Source organism: Eschscholzia californica, unplaced genomic scaffold, assembly GCF_041429995.1.
Source record: "Eschscholzia californica isolate CP2 unplaced genomic scaffold, dmEscCali1.0.p SCAF_2, whole genome shotgun sequence".
NCBI classification, from domain to species: Eukaryota; Viridiplantae; Streptophyta; class Magnoliopsida; order Ranunculales; family Papaveraceae; genus Eschscholzia; species Eschscholzia californica.
Genome location: NW_028238309.1, coordinates 45616060 through 45637947, shown reverse-complemented (window position 1 = coordinate 45637947; position 21888 = coordinate 45616060). Strand labels below are relative to the sequence as shown.

Sequence of the window (21888 nt, the reverse complement as noted above, 5' to 3'; positions counted from 1 at the left end):
GTATTATTAGAAAAAAGAAATAGGGAACCTCACCTTTGTGAGTGGATAAATATTTTAGACTAAACTACCAATAGGTCTGTCTACCAAAAAAAATACCAATAGGTTGTGAAGAGGTAAAAACCTCTGGATAATCAACTCGTGAAGTCGAGGAAGATGAAGGGAGATTGATCTCGGTGAAACCGAGAGGGACAGTGGGAGCTCTCGGGTGAAACCGAGAGTAATAATGAAAGCTCTCGGGTGAGACCGAGAGTGATAGCTAGAGAACTCGGTTGAAGCCGAGAGTTGATCGTGAGGCTTCTCGGATGAAAAACCAGAGATGATGAAGATGAGATGTTGGTCGTGTGAGAGAGAGAGAAATAGGTAAATACCTTTGTTTATTAACACTACAACTTATGTTTACAATGTGTATGGGTATGTATATATATAGGTTTATGTATATATATAGGTTTACAAGGTAAGAGTAGGGAGAGATTAAAACTCCATGATAGTTATCTAAAATACAATCCTTATACTTAAGGAATCCTAGTTATAATAGGATTCCTATGGGACCAAATCCACTCGGTTTGGCCGAGTGGAGTGGACCTTCCAACACTCCTCCTCAAGTTAGAGCGGGAATGGAAGTAACGCTTAACTTGCCAATTATGTTCTTGAACGGTTCTGCCCCAAGTGGCTTTGTGAAGATTTCCGCTAACTGATTTTCTGTACTGGTGAAGCGTGTGGCAATGCCGTTGTCTTTGATCTTTTCACAAACGATGTGACAATCTATCTCAATGTATTTTGTACGTTCGTGGAAGACGGGATTATCAGCAATGTGGATAGCGGCCCGATTGTCACAATAAACTGTCATCGGATCGGAGTGGTCGATTCCAAAATCAAGTAGTAAATACTTGAGCCATTGTAATTCGCATGCGAGAATGGCTAAAGCTCGATATTCTGCTTCTGCCGAAGATTTGGCAACTGTGGGTTGCTTCTTTGATTTCCAGGAGAGAGGGCTGGACCCTATCATTGTGAAATATCCAGTAGTTGATCTACGGGTTGAAGGACAGCCAGCCCAATCCGAATCATAGTATCCTGTAATATGGAGAGAACTGTTTGCGGATAAGAAAACTCCTTTATCAAGGGTACCTTTCAAGTATCGTAGTACACGATGAGCGGCGTTTAAGTGTACTTGGCTAGAAGTTTGCATGAATTGATTGAGATTATTTACGGCAAAGGTGATATCCGGTCGTGTAACCGTCAAGTAGAGTAATCGACCGATGAGACGGCGGTAAACCGACGGATCTGACAAAGGTGTGTTGTCGATGGGACTGAGATGGAGTTTCTGTTCCATGGGAAACTCAGAAGGACGTGCAGCGGTAAGTCCAGAATCTTTTAAAAAATCAAGAGCATATTTCCGTTGGCATAGGCCATATGCCTTGTGATGAGCGAGATACTTCGATACCAAGGAAGTATTGTAGACGGCCCATATCTTTCAGTGAGAAAGTATTGTTTAGAAATAATTTTAACTGGGAAATAGCATGATCATTATTTCCTGTAATAATTATGTCGTCTACATAGACGAGAACGTAAATCTGAGTGGAGTGAGAGCGAAAAGTAAAAAGAGAGTAGTCGCTTTTAGATTGCGAGAAACCACGTTCTATGAGAACGGAGGAGAATTTGGAAAACCATTGACGGGAGGCCTGTTTAAGACCATATATTGATTTGCGAAGTCGGCATACTTTAGACTCCCCCTGAGACGAAAATTCGGGGGGAAGTTTCATGTAAACCTCTTCATTCAGATCACCCTGAAGAAAGGCGTTATTAACATCCAACTAGTGGAGAGTCCATCCTTTAATGGCGGCGAGAGAGAGAAGTACTCGAACAGTTACTAATTTGGCAACTGGAGCAAAAGTGTCACTGTAATCTAACCCTTCTATCTGGGTGTAGCCTTTAGCCACTAGGCGGGCTTTATAGCGCTCGATTGAGCCATCGGATTTGAATTTGATTTTATACACCCATTTGCAACCGATGGGTCTTTTGCCGGGTTATAAACTGGTAATGGTCCAGGTTTTATTTTCTTCCAGGGCGGAAATTTCCTTGGCCATGGCTTCTTTCCAGTGGGAAGATTTCATTGCTTGAGTGAAAGAAGTTGGTTCGGTAGTTGATAATACCGAAGATAGAAATTCTTGATGAGAAGTGGAAAACGAGTTGATAGAGAAATAATTTTCGAGTGGATACTTGAGAGTACTCGTATTTGAACATACGTAATCAGCAAGGTGGGTCGGTGGTCTGCAAGACCGAGTAGGTCGACCGGAATCCGCGATATCGGAATCGGAAGTCGTATCGGCGATCGGCGAGGTGGGTGACGAAGAATCGTTAGTAGGAGATGTAGCAGCCGACGTTGAGGGCACCCCTAGACAGGGAGGCTCGTCAGCGATTTCTGTAGGCACCCCCCGAAGGGGTGAAGGATGTCTGTGGACCCGAAGCTGGTCCAGCAGGGGTGTCTGAAGGCACCCCTTACCCCGGTATCCTGTCCAGATGCGACAGGAACAGCAGCTTCGTCAGGGAGGTCGCTGTTGTCCGTCGACGGGACGGTCCGTGTGGAATCTATCGCCGGGAAGGCAAAGGTATCGTTATCGTCGATGGATAGATATGGCGACGGACGTTTAGAAGTTGGTTTTTCCGGAGGGGAAGATGACATCGGAAAACGAGTTTCGACAAACTTGACATTTCTTGAAATAAAAATACGTCGTGTGGTGATGTCGTAAATACGGTATCCTTTTTGTCCACTAGGATAACCAAGGAAGATGGCAGCGGAAGAACGAGCATCCATCTTTGTTTTGACCAAAGGAATTCGGGCATAACAAAGACATCCAAAAAACGAAGGTGGGAAAGATTCGGAGGAGAACCGAGTATTATTTCATGAGGAGATTTGCCATCCAAGATGGGTGTAGGTAACTTGTTTATTAAATAAACGGCGGTTAAAACACATTCTTCCCAAAAGGAGGGAGAAAGATTTGCTTGAAGTCGCAAGGAACGGGCCACCTCAAGAATGTGGCGATGCTTCCGTTCAACCACCCCGTTTTGTTGGGGTGTATAAGTACAACTACGTCGGTGTACAATTCCTTTGTCAATGAACTACTTTTGTAAATATGAATTCATGAATTCGGAACCATTGTCCGATCGTAATATTTTGATATTGCAATTGCATTGCGTGGAAACATAATTGAAAAAATTGATGATTAATTTGGTAGAGTCCGATTTAGACCCCATAAGAAAAATTCAAGTACAACGTGAAAAATCGTCGACAAGGGTTAGAAAATATCTATACCCGGAGGTGGATGGGACCGGAAAAGGTCCCCATACGTCCGCATGTACTAACTCAAATATATGAGAAGAGGAAGAAGTACGAAAGGGAAAAGGTAAACGAGATTGTTTAGATAGTGGACAAATATCACACGGTAATTTATTCGATAAAAATTTAAAATTCAAACATGAAAGTTTGGAATTAAAATACTGAAAACGAGTAAAAGACTGATGGCCTAAACGTGAATGCCATAAAGAAAAAGACTCATGACTAGAACTATCTAAACTTGAAACCGAAAGGATGGGACGCTCCGTGCGAAGGAAGTAAAGGTCATCATGAAGACTACCATGCCCAATCTCCGTCCTCGTTGTTCGGTCCTGAAAAAGACACAAATTACGGTCAAATAGGACGGTGCAACGAAGTGAATTAGATATCGAGATATAGATATGAGATTGAATTGAAAAGATGGAATATGAAGAACATCTTGTAAGTAAAATCTATTTGTAAAATAGATGGTACCAATGTGATCAACCTTGACTCGGGAACTATCCGGTATCGGACATATAAATCCGGTGGTGCAAGGGAATAAGTAGAAAATCGTGAAAGATTGAAACAAATATGTTTAGCGGCTCCCGAATCAATGACCCATGGAGGATGAAAAGAAGAAGTGTACTTACCGGTTAGGTTGACAAGAGGATCTTTGTTGGTGCCGTTAGAATGATTGGTGGTTGGTTGCCTATCGGTCCAAAAGTGCCAATATACCTTGATATTGTTCATTAGTAAAAGAGGTTGCTGCAGGCACCCCTGATTCGTTGTGGTCCAAAACCGAACCATTGTGGTCCAAAACGGAGGCAGTCTTGACGTGTACGGGTCCTTCCTCGTTGACCATAATTGGGTGGATACCCATGCATTTTGTAGCAGGAAGAAACATCATGTCCGTAAATTTTGCAATTTTCGCAAAAGGGTCGAGGACGTTTAAAACGTTGTCTATCGGAACCGTTGAAACGGTTTTGAGTATAATTGTTGGAACCAACGGCAAAGGCAGCAGTATTGGAGTCAACATTCATGGGAGTAATGAGATTTTGTTGAACCTCTTCTTGTTTAATAAGTGAATGGATTCGAAGAATCGATGGGAAGGGTTCAATCAACAAAATGAATAGATGAGAACCGGTCATTAAGACCTTGAAGAAATTTCATAGCTCTATCTTGGTTGGTTCTTTCAACCAAGGAACGACCATGACCACATATACAAGGCTCAGTGATTAGCAAGGAATTGAGTTCATCTTGAAGAGCCTTAAGATGTGTAAAGTACGTAAGAAACGTCCAAATTTTCTTGTTTGAGACAAGAAATAGTTCTTTTCAATTGAAATATTTTAGGAGCATTGGTTTGATGGAATCGATCAAACAGATTCTTCCATATATCGTAGGCGGTTTCATCGTATAAGATGGATGATCGGAGAGGTGGATCAACTGAATTGATAAGCCAACTAGAAACGAGATCGTTACATCGTCCCCATTGATTTAATTCATTAGGATCGGTGGGTGTTTCGATGCTACCATCAACGAATCCTAGTTTGCCTTTAGCTCTTAAGGCTTTAATCATACCTCGTGAATATGTGGAGTAGTTATCACCGGTTAGAAGTGGTGTAATGAGAATGGTGGTGGGGGAATCCGAATGATGAACGTCAAACGGTCCACCATTAGTAGTAGAGTGAACTTGAGTAGTCTCCGAAGTTTCGGGAGTAGTCATGGTTAAAAAAATTGGCTCTTATACCATGTGAAGAGGTAAAAATTTCTGGATAATCAACTCGAATGAAGTCGAGGAAGATGAAGGGAGATTGATCTCGGTGAAACCGAGAGGGACAGTAGGAGCTCTCGTGTGCAACCGAGAGTAATAATGGAAGCTTTTGGGTGAGACCGAGAGTGATAGCTAGAGAACTCGGTTGAAGCCGAGAGTTGATCGCGAGGCTTCTCGGATGAAAAACCAAGAGATGATGAAGATGAGATGTTGATCGTGTGAGAGAGAGAGAGAGAGATAGGTAAATACCTTTGTTTATTAACACTACAACTTATGTTTACAATGTGTATGGGTATGTATATATATAGGTTTACAAGGTAAGAGTAGGGAGAGATTAAAACTCCATGATAGTTATCTAAAATACAATCCTAATACTTAAGGAATCATAGTTGTAATAGAATTCCTTTTGGGCCTGATAAAGAATGATTTTGGGCCATTTGGTTATGTACTAGAAATTTTTGTAGTGGGAATTTTCTTGTGTACCGGGAATTATTCTGTGTACACGCCATTTGGTTATGTACTAGACATTTCTGTACTGGGGAATTTTCTTGTGCACCGGGAATTGTTCTATGTACTGGCCATTTGGTTTAGTACTGGAAACTTTTGAACTGGGAATTTTCTCCTGTACCAGAAATGGTTCTGTGCACTGGACATTTGGTTATGTACTTTGATGTTTTTAGAGATGAAGAAGATAAAATGTGAAACAAATAAGAGTGATGAAGAAGAAAATAAGAACATAAAACTTTTAGAGAGAGAAAGACAGAAAACTTTAATGTTTTTAGAGATTGAAAGAGATGAAGAAGATAAAATGTGAAACAAAATAAGAATGATGAACACCCAAAAATGAGAACATAAAACTTTTAGAGAGAGTAAGAACAGAAAATTGATGTTTTTAGAGATTGAAAGAGATGAAGAAAATAAAATGTGAAACAAAAAAGAATGACGAACATCCAAAAATAAGAAAATAAAACTTTTAGAGAGAGAAAGAAAAGAAAATTTATGTTTTTAGAGATTGAAAGAAATGAAGAAGATAAAATGTGAAAAACAAAATAAGAATGATGAAGAAGATTTTTGGATGTATAAATAAGAAGAAAGGAGTTGAAACAAAATATAATGGGAGGGATCCAAAAAAATTGGCTGAAATTTCGTCAAAAAATGACGCCATTTTTGAATTTTCAGAAAATCTGAATGTTTCTCTGACATGACGTCATGTACGGGGAATTAATTGCTTCGCTGTCGTCCGTCAGATTGTCAGAAAACACAGAACTTTCCCGTGGAGGGGTAAAAGAGGGATAAATAAAATAAAAACCAGAAAACTGTGAGCTGTCCTGACAATTTGGACTGGGTTCTAATTTTTTTTTGGGACTGGGGGTAATGCTTATTTACTCTCCATTTTTTGGACCTCTCACTCAAAAATCCATAAGATCAAATTATTTTGGCGCAGACCACTTGCTTAGCCGTCAAAAGAATAAGACAAATCTTGGAGAGTCTAAAGACAACTCATGAACATGAAATAGTGACGTTTATAAAACAAAGAAAGAACACCTAATCATCAATGTCAATCTAGTTTTTGTCTCAAAATTGGTAGTTGCCATCATACCTAAAATAAAGAGAAGGTGGACTTGTAGGAGTAAAAAGATGAATCAACTTGTTCTTACTTTCTCTCTCTCTATCTCTAGAATCATGGAGCAATAACTTTTTTTTAGAGAGAGAAAGATAACAAAGTCAAATGAAAATTTTAACCTATATATGGTCTCATGAAAGACCTATTTGGATTATTGGCCAATAACGGAAAACCATTGCGTACGCGTTCATCCGTGAGTTTCTTTGAATACGTCCCTATCAAAAAGTCAAAAGTCTTCTCTTTACAATGAGTTTCCTTTTGCCTTCTTCCTCTTCCCCTAGCTTTCTTTATCCACCTAAAATCTCTTTTCTATTTATTGCCCATTTCTCTCTATCTTCTCTAGCTTAACTTTCTCTTTCCCTCTCTCTATACGTTGTTGGATTGAGGTTTTTGTCATTTTCTCAGTGTAAACTCCTAGTTAACTTCTCTTATTAGTTGAAGAACTAAAAAGACTATTAATTAAGAGAACTGATAAAGGGGTTGTGAGAAATTAACTAACTTAGTGAAGAATCGATGGCCGGAGGCGGTGGGTCGGGTCGTTCTTTGGAAGAAACACCAACATGGGCAGTTGCAGTTGTTTGTTTTGCTTTGGTTGTGATTTCCATTATCATTGAACATATTCTCCACCTCATTGGGAAGGTACAAATATCTATTTGTATACTTAGGTCTCTAATTAGTGAACTAATAAGTACTAAAATGGGTTTAATCTATTACTTCACTTTTCTTGTTAATTAATCTTGAAATTTTGGGTTTATGTATGTAGTGGTTAACAAAAAAGAACAAGAGAGCACTCAATGAAGCACTTGAGAAGATCAAATCAGGTACCCATTATCATTATTTACAATATTTTTGCATTTTTTTAAGAGATTGTGGTGACAATCATCATATATTTCATATTTTATGTTGTTCTAACTTTTTATTTGGGGCTCTCTTAATTTTGTGCCATGCAGAGTTGATGTTGCTAGGGTTTATATCATTACTACTAACAGTAGGACAAGGGCCTATTTCAAAGATTTGTATACCAAAAAAAGTTGCAGATACTTGGCATCCTTGTAGCAAAAAAGAAGAAGCAAAACTAACTGATAAGTCGGAAGATTTAACAGCTACTCTTGATCGAAGACTTCTATCATATGTTTATGAAGATACTAGTTCCCACCCTAATCTTCGTCGTGGTTTAGCTGGAGCTGCCGGAGCTGATAATTGCGCAGCTAAGGTACGTTTTAATTGTTTGAAATTGTAATATTGTATCTTAATGGTAAAAAACAGCATTGAAAGACAATCAATAATGATAGCGGTACAAAAGAATTTATGACTTAACATGTACTCTGTTAAGTTAGAATGACCATTTATATGTTTTCAGATAATTAAAGTTATGTTGAATGAAGTTTTGATTAGTAATAAAATTTATTGTGTTCTTTATGATATGGTTAGGGTAAGGTACCATTCATATCATCGGAAGGTATACATCAACTACACATCTTCATCTTCGTCTTAGCCGTTTCTCATGTTCTTTACTGTATCATGACCATGGCTCTAGGTAGGGCAAAGGTATGTATGCTTACATAAAACTCTCTCTCTATTTCTCTCTAAAAATCTCCCCCTAACTACATGAAGTCGATTGTATTGCGCGCAGATGAGAAGTTGGAAGTCATGGGAGAAAGAAACGAAGACTATCGAATATCAATTCACACATGGTACTTGATTTGATACTAATAAGTTAACTAACAAAAATAATTATCGTAACAATCGACATTTATTAACGTTTATTTAAATGAAAAATGCAGATCCAGAGAGGTTTAGGTTTGCAAGGGATACTTCATTTGGAAGAAGACACTTGAATTTTTGGAGCAAATCACCAATTCTCATTTGGATTGTAAGCATAACAATAAAATTAATTAATTGATTTCTTTCGTCATCCATAAAAAAGAAAATGATATTTTTGATTTCCGATAACATGAACACTTTAGTCAACAATTGAAATCCTATAACATGTACCTGAGACAACAATGAAAATAATTTTCGTCTATATACGTGTCTTTTTCAGAGTCCAAATTATATCATAAGAAAAAAAAAACAAGAAAGTTTGGTCAATATAGAACTGAAATATTAATTTCTATCAAGTAAAAGTCGTCATACTATTAAATTATAAGGAAACTGACCCAAAGTGATTAGAAGGATTATTACGTTTTTGACTTTTTTTTGTCACTGCCGCTAAAAGGGAATTAGTTTTGTTGCTTTTGAAATAAAATGTTTTTGAAAATAGTAATGATTGTGTTTCGATATGTGTTATATCAGGTATGTTTTTTCAGACAGTTCGTTAGATCTGTCCCTAAAGTTGATTATTTGACATTGCGACATGGTTTCATTATGGTAAGCTCTCCTTTGAGATACTTTTTCTTCTGTTTTTTTCTCGTCTAAGTCGAATTTTGACTAATCTACCAGAAAGAAAGATTTAAACCTTGACTTTCTTTTTTAAATATGAATTATTGTAATGATTTTTATTTATTTTATTTTATTTCAGGCGCATTTAGCACCTCAGAGTTCAATCAATTTTAATTTTCAGAAATATATCAATAGATCACTTGAAGAAGATTTCAAAGTGGTTGTGGGGATCAGTCCACCAATCTGGTTCTTTGCTGTGTTGTTTCTACTTTTCAATACCCATGGTAAGTAAAATTGATTCATAAATTTATGATGAAATTATTCACCCTTTGGCATTACTAGTTCTTTCTTAATATATATATATATATATATATATATATATATATATATATATATATATATTATTATTATAGTCTTTTAACTCTAGCTTTCTCTCATGGCAGGATGGTATTCTTATCTATGGCTTCCCTTCATTCCACTTATTGTAAGCAACATTTATATTATTTCTCACATTTTCTTTTTATAGTTGTATACATTTTATTTAATTGATTCGAGTTAGATTTTAAAATGTTTATTTTTATTAAACTTGTTCATCTTAATCGTTTGTGTTGCCGAATTCAAGTTCTTTTTTAATTCATTTGAGTCAGATATAAAATAAGTCAGACTGTCAATAAAGTTGTCTAAAATAACATGAAATGACTTTTTTACTCGTGAATAAAACTAGTTAGGCTCCTCAAACTATTAAAAGTCAAATGAGATAGACTCAAGCCAGTGAGCTCATGATTTTTAGGAATCATATAATTAAGAGGGGTGATTACAAATTAATGAGAATTTGTTTAATGCAGATAATACTATTGGTGGGAACAAATTTACAAGTGATAATAACAAGAATGGGATTGAGAATACATGAGAGAGGAGATGTGGTTAAGGGAGTTCCTATTGTTATACCAGCTGATGATCTCTTCTGGTTTAATCGTCCTCGTATCATCCTCTACCTCATTCATTTCGTTCTCTTTCAGGTAACTTCCATTCCGTTAAACCCTTCCATACATATGTATACAGTTTTCGTTGATAGTGATCATTTTGTGTTTTTCTTTCTTATGAATATTGCAGAATGCCTTTCAACTAGCCTTTTTCGCTTGGTCATGGGTACGTAAATCACATGAACTTTTATCTTTTTTAAAGTTCGAACGATATTCATAAACAGTTTGAGTAACTATGGGTTTAACTCTAGCTAAATTTGTGTTATTTCAGTATGAGTTTGGTTTGAGATCTTGCTTTCATCGGCACTTGGAGGATGTTATAATTCGAATCACAATGGGGTGAGTTCTTCAATTCTTTTGATTTTGTTATTCAAAGTTAATAAAAGAAAGAGATAAATATCCTAATTCATCCCAATCGGGTCAACAGGCCGTGGCGAAGCCGTGTGCGACTCATGTGCTAGAGTCCCACATGCACTTTCTGTATCAAAAGTTAAGATCACATAAATATCCGCTCTAGTATGATAGTCCCACATCATTTGAAAGAAATAAAACTCCGTATGTCTGGACTTCGCCTGTAGCAAAACTAGGTACAGGGTTGTCAAAGACTAAAGTTTGTGTTACAACAACTTCTTTCTTTTATCAAGAGGATTACCGTCTTTAGACGTTGACCTTCATTGCGCAGGTTGAAACCCTAAATATTTGTACTTATCTGAGACTTGCCATTAAACAACCAAAAACAATTTGGCAACCAAAACTTTGGCAGAATTTGATGATTTTTTTTCTCTTTTTCTTTATAATGAAAAACAGGGTGTTGATACAGATATTGTGTAGTTATGTCACACTTCCTCTCTATGCTTTGGTAACACAAATGGGTTCAACCTTCAAACCAACAATCTTTAATGAGAGAGTAGCTATGGCTCTAAAGAAATGGCATCATACAGCTAGAAAACATGTCAAACAGAACCATCAACAGTCGCGTTCCGTGTCACCAATGTCAAGTAGGCCCACGACTCCGACCCATGGGCTATCTCCGGTTCATTTGTTACGTTATTACCGAAGTGAAGTCGATAGTAGTCTCCAAACATCTCCAAGATTATCAAACATGGATAATGAACAATGGGATAGCGAAGGATCACCGTCTCATATGCCGTATCAGACTGATGATTCGTTGTCCCATCATAGAACAAACATAGTTGATAGAGAAGAAGAAATGAGAGATATTACTGAATTAAGCTTGTCTGATATTCCTCCTCCATCACAAAATGGTGGAAATCGCAGTCAACATGAAATTGATATTGGTCATGTAGATCAGCCTAGGAACCAAATCAGAGTGGGTTCCCTAGATTTTTCCTTTGCCAAGAGATAAAGAAAGATTGTTTCGTTTATACGTATAAGCCCTCTGTATCCATAACAGGCGGACCGATGAAGTCACGGCCGAGAGATTGGTAGAAGTCGGTAGGAGGCCCGCCGTTGAATGTGAGATAGTACGAATTTCCCCCTTTGTTAAATTTGGGGAAGATTGTTAAAAAACACCACAGTTTCCATAAATTTTATGTAAAGAGTGACCATTATGGAACTATTATTTTCTTCTTTCTTATATCTCTCTCTATTTTAGCTGTACTTGAGTAGAACTTAAACCCAAAGGGAGATAAAGGGCAGAAACACTAAGCATAAAAAGAGTTACAGACCCACCACAAGTTGTAAGATTGACCTAGAAGAGAGGGATATAACCCTAAAAATAATACTGATTTCGATTCATATACAATTGGTTTACATGAAACAAAAACCTAACCCCCTTTATAAATTATTTGTTAAAGAAGAGTGTCTCCTCAGAGAGGTGTATCAGATTATATTTACAAGAAATGAATTGAGAAGCCATCACAAAAGTAGATATATATAGAGAGGAAGGAGAGAGGAGCCCTATTTCTCTTTCAAAGCAGGACCCTTGCAGATGGGGCATGAATTCTTCATTGACAACCATTTTTTGATGCATTCGACATGATAATCATGGCCACATTTTATCAGTTTACCGACCACCTCCTTGTCTTTGTACTCTTCCTGCAAATATACAATCCGAATACAAATAAGTTGGCTAGTACATTAAAAATTTCAAGAACGATTCACAGTTTTGATATTGTTTAGGGGTTTAGTTGATCTTTTTACCAGGCATATTGCACAGTTTTCTTCCTTGTCTTGGCTTTGATCATAAGAGCAACATATCGTCTCTATCAAACACTTCGAGATTGAATCTTCAGACAAGCCTGTATTGACAGTCCCAATCCTTTCTCCGAGATCAAGTAGCTCCTGCAATTAATCCATCAACTTATTACTATCGAGAGCTACAAGTTACCCATAAGACGAAATTAGAAATATTGATCCATTTGATTACCTCGTAAGTCATGTTGTCTATGTCTAGCCTCATGTCTCTGTGCTGATCAACCAAATTTCTTGAAGCATACATACCCGAACGATCAAACATAATGCCCTGTTAAGCGAGCACAGAACATTTTTCTTCATATCAGTCGAATCAAAGAGAAAACATAATTACTGCATACTGGTAACTTCGATAGCACTAATGAAGTACAGAAATCCAGATTTTCATTTCCGAGAAGGGAATTAATGTACCTCATATAAAATTCGATCTTGGGTATCTACCACATCAGGAGGTGAGAGAAATCTTTGATTAGAAAACCCTGATCTTTCGCTCCGGTCACTTCTACGCCAACCGGTAACAGCCAGTGGCCTCAAATGTCTAGGATAAATTTCCGTCATGGAGTGAGGAATACTATCCTCATGAGTGTGGAAAGAACCCGTGTGTGGGCGACTAGACGAAGCTGCTCTATAAGCAGGCGTTGTTCTTTGGCCATAGCTATTACGTCCTCTTAGAGATTGCATAGGAGGACTCGGAAGGTATGGTCGAGAAACAACAGGAGTTCTGCTCGAAGTGAGGTCATGGATATAGCGACCTATATCCATAGAATCACTAGAACTACTACTTTCTCCTAGAAAGTGGTTTCCGCCGCGTCTAAAGTCACTGGTATCTGCACCTTTTACACAAAAGTCTCTTAGGACAGAAATGAAACTCGTTTCATAAAGAAATATATACAAAACAATTGAAATAACCCTGACAACATCGCCTTGTTTGCTAAATTATGCTCTGATACAAATAAAATCTGAAAAGTGATATGGATAATTTCGTCCAAACACTTTCAAACCTAATGAAAATTCTAAGTTAGATTCATTCTTTACTAAATTCTGATCGACAATAGGTGTCCTAACCAAGCACAATGTAGAAAAGCGAAGAGATACCTCCAAACTAAACCACGAGTCTAACCGAAGTTCTTGAATAACTACTACAACTAGAGGGGGTGACCATACCATCAAACAAGCCAATTGTTGTCAAACATAGGAAAGTAAATTTAAGCTTTATAGTATCTTCAGTATTCACTAAGAACCTCAGATTGAAGATTTTTAATTTCTTGTCATAGTATATTTGAACCACTCCAAAAGCTACGCACTATTAGTACATGAATTTTAAAAACTAACCTGAAGCTAGAATTCTCTCACTAGAAGCAGGAGAAAAAGGAATATAGTCCCAATCATGAGGTGTTGCAGTAGAATTAACACCAGAAAAGTCAACAATGTCGTTATTGTCCATAGGTCTGGCAGTTGAATGGCTATGATGTGATGATGGTATGTTTGATTCACGAGCCCGAGGTATGTTCAAATCCAGGTCAAGTGTGTTAATGTGGTCTAATCCTGTTGAATGAACAATGCGTGAGGGGAAGCTTGATGCGTTCACGCTCAAGTCCAAGTCAACTACGTCATTCTGGGAAATTGAATGGAAATGATGCGAGGTGATGTTTGGTACATGAGCGCGAGGTAGGTTCAGTTCCAAGTCAAGTATTGGTCGGCTTCTAACATTACTATGAGAACCTTCCCCGGGAATAGATAGACTACTTCCTCTATATCTCGAAGCAGCATTCATGGGATCCCAAAGCTGAGGCTTCTCTAGCTGCAACTCAGAAGATAATGAAACATCAGTATTCAGACTGTTATTGTGTCTGCTAGTACTGCCTCTCTCAGTAACCTCGGAACCGAATGGTCTTTTCCTTTTGCATGAACCCCTTACATTACCAATTGTAGGATTAGCACTACCACTGGCTCCATTATTTACAAATCTATAATGACTAGAAGAAGGTTGATCGGGAAAATTTGGTGGGTTAGTCGAGGAACTTTCCACAGCTTCAGGATGCAATATTAGGTCACAGCTTGGGCCTGGAGTTGTCGCTTGATAATGTGATAAGTCCATGCCGATACTTGGTGAATGATACTCGTTAAGCCTTCGTGTGGAACTCCTGTTGAAGGATTCTGTGTCGATACTTGATGAAGAATACTCATCTGAATTTCGCCTTTGAGAGGTAAAATTTATTCCCCCGATGGGCATAGTTTCGGCAGGAAGAATGGATGAACTGTTATCTGCAGCTCCTGTCCTGGCTGAAATACATTAGGAAGAAGAAATTAGAGAAAATCAAAGGAAAACTACAAACGAGTACTAACAAGAGAGGGAGTCGATAAGTAGAGTATCAAATTCAAGAGCAAACTCATAATACTATGAGTCCAGGCCCATGCATTAGCAAATATGAAATTTAACAATAATCAGCATTTAGAATATTTCAATCGAAGATTTTCTGACAATAATTACACAATATAAACATTTAAGTTAAAAAAAAAGAGCATAGAGGGATTTACTCGAGGGTGTACCCAAATGCACATAAGAATGCTCGACATGTAGAGGATTTGGGTTCTGGTCATGGTCCATATCAAACATATGGGATCTGTTGAACAAGTGCCGATGCCCCATTTTGATATGATCTTTACGTCCTTAAGTTCAGAAGAAACGATCAAACCTACCTGCATATAAGGTTCAAGCGAAATAAGACCATATAGGAAATTCTACAATAATTGTTGAATCAAAGCCTAAATATAAAGGTTTAACTTTAGTCCATAGAGTCAGATTAGTTTCTCATCCAAATAAGAGAACATTGTTTTCATGCAATCAGTACGACTAAGATATCAATGACAATCAAAATAAACCTTATCTATGAGTTCCATTCAAACAGCATGGTTTTAACTTTTAGCAATTGAAATTTAAATCAATTGTGCAGCACCAAGAAGAGTGTGAACAATATCAAATTCTTCTTACTACTCCGACAAAAGAGGAAGAACAGCTGGTTCTGTTTATAGCTTCGAATTCAGAACAAAAGCAAACGCTGGCTATGGATCGTCATTCTAAGTAAAAGAACACAAAATAGATTATTCAACTAGAAGAAACCGACTTGACATACTAATCGAGTGACTCTTGATAGGCATAGACTATGAAAAAACGTAATCAAACCCAAGCATTCGCAACTACCTTAACGAACCCTATCAACTGAACAAGCTCATAACTTAGTCTTAACCGATCCAAAATTTCATTTTAGGTTGTGTACCACGAACATTCACAGATGGGTACCCTATATATATAAAGATAACTCCATAAATTCCAGTATTTGAATCAAAAGATATCTAACATGCCACACTAAGCGGTTCCGATCTACAACAATTGCAGAACTGAACATTAGTATTTCTGATAGTTTACAAAGCCACCATTTATGACCAAACCCCTAATCTGCAAAAACAGAAATACCATGTCCAACTGATTTGTACTATAACCCCTTACTTTAAACACCAAAACTAACAATTTAACTACAAAACTAAAGAACAAAACCCTAGAAATCAGTCATTTCTAAGTGCTGCTGCCCATACAAAATATTCAGTTAACAAGGACCATAATTTGCCTAAAACTAAACCCTCATCTCAAGATCAAAATTCGGGATTTAACAACTAATCTGAAGAACCCACAAAATTACAGGTAGATTCAAATTAACAATCAAACCCCTCATCAAATATAACATCAATTTAGTAAATTATAAGGAAAATAATACAAAAACATAATAAATCAATCAAGATATAACCAATTAAAAAAAATTGGGGGAATCCAAAATTAATCAAAATATAAACAAAAGCAAAATAAGGGTGATTATTATCCAAACAATTGTTATACCTTGGATAGAAATGAATGAAGAAAGTCGGTTGAGATCAAAAGAAGATATGGGTTTTTTTTTCTTAATGAAAGAAGAAGAGATTGAGAAACTGGGTTTGAACTTCACACGCCTAAAGGGTAGCAGAAAATCAAACCGATTATAAAAGAAGAAGAAGATTGATCTTTCTTTCCCCCTAATTCTTCTCTCTTATTAAACGGGAGTTGGGTTTTCCCCACTTTTTTTCTCTTTTCAGGTGAAGAGTCTCAAATTTCTACTCCAAGAGTTGGGAAATGGTTGTGACACGTCACACTAGTATTGGGCTTGGGCTTGGGCTTGTGCTTGGGATTGTGCTTGGGCTTGGTCATGGGCTTGGGCTTGGGCTTTGGGCTTGGTCTTGGGCCTTTTGGTCTTTAGCTTCTCTTCTCTCTGCTTTGGTTATGGCTTTTTGAGTTATCCAGTTATCCCTCATGTCATGTTTTATAGGTACTCCATTATTGGGAGCAACAAGTAAATTCAACCAATTTTTTTTTTCTTGGCAAGAGACAGCAAAGGACATTATATGTTCGTATGGATACATCAGGAATGAATCAAATTTATAAACCTCATCATTGAGGACATGTTGGAAACTAAAAACCATATAAAGAGTCTTAACGCTATCTTATGGGACATAAGCCTCGCTTAATCTTATTTTGAATCGAGTGTGTGACTTCTAAATTTTTTGAGTAGATGCACAATCAACTGAACAAGCAGTTGTTTGTCAAGTAACAGTTGAAAATGAGATATTTAGTACTCCTTTTATTTGTTTAAAAATTATTCGCTCATTTTAAGTGAGAAAAAACTCTTGTTAAGAAAAAAGAGTTTAGTGACTTCTGCATATTACAAAGTGTTCGTGTTTCTTTTTTTTTTGGTTTTGTAGTACGTACTATCACATCTTACCACCTCCCCTTTAGAGAATTATCACCCCACAATTGTCTCACCACAAGAACTACCATCGTCATCACCACCATCAAACAACAATCACCTCCTGGCACGATATATAATTTCACATTCTTGGGAGAGTAACTGCTTGTGAGTGCGAGTTCAAATTTAGTAAGTAGTTGTGTCTTTTATACGGGCTCATGGAACCTTCTCCATAAACAAAGCCCAAGACTCTCTAAGTTTGGACTTAGGGTGTCTAAAGCTGACCAATGGGGAAGAGTTAGGTCGTTACAACAATATAACAATGTCCATAGACCACTACCTACTCCTCAGATTTTGGAATTCTGATTGAATTTGAGAGATTTTGAATTCATAACTTTTGGCATTTGAATTTCCAACAGAGATGCCTACTACCTTCATATATCAAACTAAGGTACTTATTAAAAAAAAAAGTAAAGTATTGTCCTAGAGACCCAAAAGCCAGGGAATTTTGTCCACAAACATCCACATCAAATCACAAATTTTTTGCTCGAAATGATCAAGCTTATATATTAGTTAATATCCATCGACCCTACCTCTGGTGTCTAAAGACTTTTTTTTTGTTGAAACTGGTCCCCCAGACTTGAATAATACAAAAACTTGACTTTAATTATATTTAGTTACATTACTGCAGTGGGGAATCTAGGACCTCTAGGCAATTATTATGGAAAAACACATTATTACTCGTGTGTTTGCAACATAGGTTTTGATTTTTTTGAAATTCTCGAGAAAATAATGATAAAATGATTAAAATCCAAATATATTTGGATTGATATTCTTCTCTCATTAGTATTACTGAGCCAAATATTTACCCGTCTTGACAAGTCAAAGAAGCCAACTGATTAGTCTAGACGACACATGTCAGATCTTTGAATACGGATGAGCGAGACCTTGACTGAACCAAAAGAGAGGTGGACCAGAAAAAACTCTGTCACTAGAGCCTTCACATGGGAGGTCGGTGCGAGTCTCCTAGGCACCTTGAGATATGTCATAACTTAAAAGACCAACGAAAAGGTAGACCTGAGTCAGCTCTGTCTATTCCCCTGTTGATACCATTACATTTTTGTTTGCTCGATTTGAGTCTTTTAGTTGTTGCTCTAGGCTGCTTTGGCTGTGTATGAGGGAATTGGTGAGAAAGTTAACTTATCATGCTAGGAGAAATGATTTGAGATTGTTGTATGGGTGGTTCGTGGTGATGAATATGGTCCTCGAGAGTTCGATATGTCACATGTGACTGCAAGTTTTGTTGACTGTTGGGATCTGGAAGTTTATAGGAATATGGGTCGGATTGATGTTTGATAGCGAATAGTCTAATGGTACCATTTGTAAGAGCTTTCCAAGCCCAACCATATTGGCCTTAAGGGATTACAAAAGGTTTCCAATCTAGAGTACCTTAAACATAATTCTTAAAGACTGTGATAAATCGGTCACTAAAGTTATGGAGGTCGCTTAAGGGATTACAAAAGATTTCCAATCTAGAGTACCTTAAGTAATGGAGGTGCTCCTAGAAACACACATTACCTGGAGCGAAAAGAATCATGCTTGCCGCTACGAGTATCGCAATCAAAATAGGCAGAAGGAGTAACTCCTTGATACTTTAAAAAAATCTAAATCCTCTCAAGATTGGCTATGTCATTTGGCCCACGAGAGCGTTAGGGAACTTCATCGACATCAAAATTAGAGTAGCAGGAAGATATCCCAAATCTTGATTGGCATCTCTGTAACCGACGAAAAAAAAAACTTTCCTTTATAATCTTTCTAGACGGTTGAAGTAGAAATAAAAGTACGTCATTTTGGATAGTACCAAGAAAAATTTGCCTTATTGGACTTCAACCTATAAAGTTGAGTAAAAACGTAAAGACTGGGCTCACGTTTAAGGTCTAGCGTACAGATCAAGAAGAAGGTCATGATGGTAGAATAGAATCGGGATTAAGCTGGCAGGACAACAACCAAAGTAGTTCGAAACTTCTACAAGAACAATAAGAAAAGGAAAGAACAACCTACCTTCAAAAAGGCAATGTAAAGTCTAAGCCACTGATCGAAAGTTCAAAAGAAAATAAATAGCATATCTTTATTCACTTCATAAAGATCTGTTACAGAAGAAATTACAACCAGAAAATAAATTTATATGCTAATTCGCTACAGAAAAGATCGAAAAATACAGAATGGGAAGAGTGGCTACATTTGAGCCCTCACCGGAAGTTGAAGTCCAAAAGGAAGCTAGAGGCGCCCTTTGAAAGAAGTTGAGTCAAGATACCCTACAATGTAGGGATTGAGTTGTATTTATACTAAATCAAGGATAGACTCAATTACAATTATAACCTCAACAACACTCTCAAATACTCTCAAATACATTTACTCATTACACACACTCTCTTTATCTTAATACCCCCCCTCAAGCCGAACGTCCATTAGTGAGAGAGAGCTTGAACTTGAATTCATTAAACCGAGATGTGGAGAGACCTTTAGTGAAGATATCAGCAATTTGAGAGCTACTTGGTGTATATTGCACTTTTAATTTACCTTGGCTAACCCTTTCTCTCACAAAATGGAAGTCAATAGCAGCATGTCGAGTTCGAGAATGCAGAATTGGATTAGCAGCAAGATAGGTAGTGCTAATGTTGTCACAGAACACCACTGGAGGAGATGAAACAGGGACCCCAAGCTCAGCCAAGAAGTTTTGTAACCAAATTAAATCTGCACTTGTGTGAGAGACAGCTCTATATTTTGCCTCTGTTGATGATCGAGCTACAGTTGATTGAGTCTTTGATGCCCAAAGGATCAAGTTAGGACCAAGGAAGACACAGGAACCAGATGTTGATCTTCTGTCATACGGAGAACCAGCCCAGTCTGCATCTGAAAATCCAATAATGGGAGATTCCAAAGATCTTCTAAAGCATATCCCCTCATCAACTGAACCTTTTAAGTATCTCAAAATTCTTTTGGCAGCTGAAAAATGGATTGTTGTTGGTGATTTCATGAACTTAGACACTTGATTAACAGCATAGGCAATGTCTGGTCGAGTGAGTGTGAGGTATTGGAGTGCTCCCACCAAGCTTCTGAAGATATGTGGATTTGGTAATGGGTCTCCATCATTCTTGGACAATTTGGTTCCTGTTGGAACTGGAGTGGTAGTAGGTTTTGAATTCTGTAGGCCAAACTTCTGAAGAAGATCATTAGTGTACTTCTTCTGTGTGAGGAGTAGAGACTCTGAAGTTCGAAATGCTTCCATGCCTAGGAAGAAATTGAGGTCACCCATATCCGTCATATCAAACACATTTTTGAGTTTTTGAATAACAGAGTTCAATGTAAGAGATGAAGAACTAGTGACAATAATGTCATCAACATATAAGAGCAATATAATGAGATCATTTGATGTCTTAAAATAGAACATAGAGGGATCTGAGATAGAGTGTTTAAATCCTAATTTGAGCAAAAAGGAGCTGAATCTTTGATGCCAAGCACGAGGTGCTTGTTTAAGGCCATAAAGGGCTTTATTCAATTTGCACACATAATTTGGAAATTGAGAATCAACAAACCCTTGTGGTTGATTCATGAACACCAATTCACTTAACTCACCATTTAGAAAAGCATTCTTTACGTCTAATTGACGAATGGACCAATTACCTGAAACAGCCAAAGAAAGAACAGCTCGAATGGTAGCAGGACGAACAACTGGACTGTACGTTTCCTCATAATCAACACCATGTTGCTGTGTAAATCCTCGAGCCACTAATCTAGCCTTATAGCGCTCTATTGAACCATCTGCTCTCTGTTTCACTTTATAAATCCATTTACAGTCGACTAGGTTCATAGAGGGATCTCTTGGAACAAGTACCCATGTATCGTTCTTCTGTAGGGCTTTAATTTCTTCAGTCATGGCCTGTTGCCAATGAGGATACTTAAGTGCTTGAGTAAAGGTAGAGGGTTCAAATAGGCTGTCGTCTTTGCTCCCACAATCAGAGGTAGTGGTTATTAAAATTTTCGGTTTTCGAGTGCCATCTCTGCTTCGAGTGATCATTGGATGTTTAGAAGTGGTGGTAGTGGAGGGTAGAGGTAATGGAGGTGGTGGTTGAACTGGTTGATCAGAGGGAACAACCTCTGTTTCCGCTGAGATATGAGAAACAGAAGGAGTAACAGGCGAAGTGGTGGGAGACAAAGGAGGACGATGGTGCAGATGAGGGACCACAGAGTCTGACGGTATTAATGAATCAGTAGGAGAATGAGGAAGAGGCGGGTCGCGTGGACTCACACCTGTACGTTGGCAGTTTGTGAGGACCACTGCTGAGTTGGATGGTGGAGGAGAAACGCGTGGTCCAGAAACAAGGAACGGTTGAGATGAAATATCATGAACGGTCCGATTAAGACGTGGTCCAGAAGGATCCAACGATGGAGATGTAAAGGAGTGAACGGTTGGATTAAAAGGAGACGAGGCAATAGACCAAGAGAGGGAAACAGGAGTTGGAAAATTAGGGTTTATCAAATTCGAAATTGGGGAAGAAGAAGCAAAGGGGAAACAGAGCTCATCGAAAATTACATTCCGTGAGATGTAAACACGAGATGATTTCTCATCTAAACATCGATACCCCTTGTGTTGAGTACTGTAACCAATAAAAATGCACGGTTTAGACTTCGAATCAAGTTTATTCGATCGATATGGAGAAAGAAGGGGATAACAACGACATCCGAAAGATCGAAGTAGTGTGTAATCTGGTTTTGAATTGAACAGCTTTTCAAAAGGTGATAGACCATTAAGCACAGAAGATGGTAAT

The 21888-nt window shown here is 37.7% G+C and overlaps 2 protein-coding genes across 10 annotated transcripts; one reads left to right on the top strand and one right to left on the bottom strand.

Annotated features, from left to right (window-relative positions):
• Positions 1-6724: 6724 nt before the first annotated feature.
• On the top strand, positions 6725-13561 carry LOC147558306 (MLO-like protein 6). Of its 2 annotated transcripts, XM_086659944.1 has the most exons (14): positions 6862-7347; positions 7472-7529; positions 7659-7921; positions 8140-8256; positions 8342-8402; positions 8493-8581; positions 9004-9078; positions 9230-9374; positions 9534-9574; positions 9936-10109; positions 10204-10239; positions 10345-10412; positions 10881-10945; positions 13506-13561. In XM_086659944.1, exons 1-14 carry the CDS (start codon positions 7222-7224, stop codon positions 13559-13561), a joined length of 1374 nt encoding a protein of 457 aa, XP_086516070.1. In that variant the 5' UTR covers positions 6862-7221. The 2 variants fall into 2 exon arrangements, with proteins under 2 accessions (XP_086516069.1, XP_086516070.1); XM_086659943.1 differs by lacking the exon at positions 13506-13561 and having other exon boundaries at positions 6725-7347; positions 10881-11668.
• On the bottom strand, positions 11801-16611 carry LOC147558305 (RING/U-box superfamily protein). 8 transcript variants are annotated; one of them, XM_086659936.1, is made up of 7 exons: positions 16180-16611; positions 14826-14983; positions 13620-14570; positions 12699-13120; positions 12463-12558; positions 12237-12377; positions 11801-12131 (listed from the first exon to the last, which is right to left on the bottom strand). In XM_086659936.1, exons 2-7 carry the CDS (start codon positions 14935-14937, stop codon positions 11994-11996), a joined length of 1860 nt encoding a protein of 619 aa, XP_086516062.1. In that variant the 5' UTR covers positions 14938-14983; positions 16180-16611; the 3' UTR covers positions 11801-11993. The 8 variants fall into 8 exon arrangements, with proteins under 8 accessions (XP_086516062.1, XP_086516064.1, XP_086516060.1 ...); XM_086659938.1 differs by having other exon boundaries at positions 12699-13114; XM_086659934.1 differs by having other exon boundaries at positions 14826-14987; positions 16180-16424.
• Positions 16612-21888: the final 5277 nt, after the last annotated feature.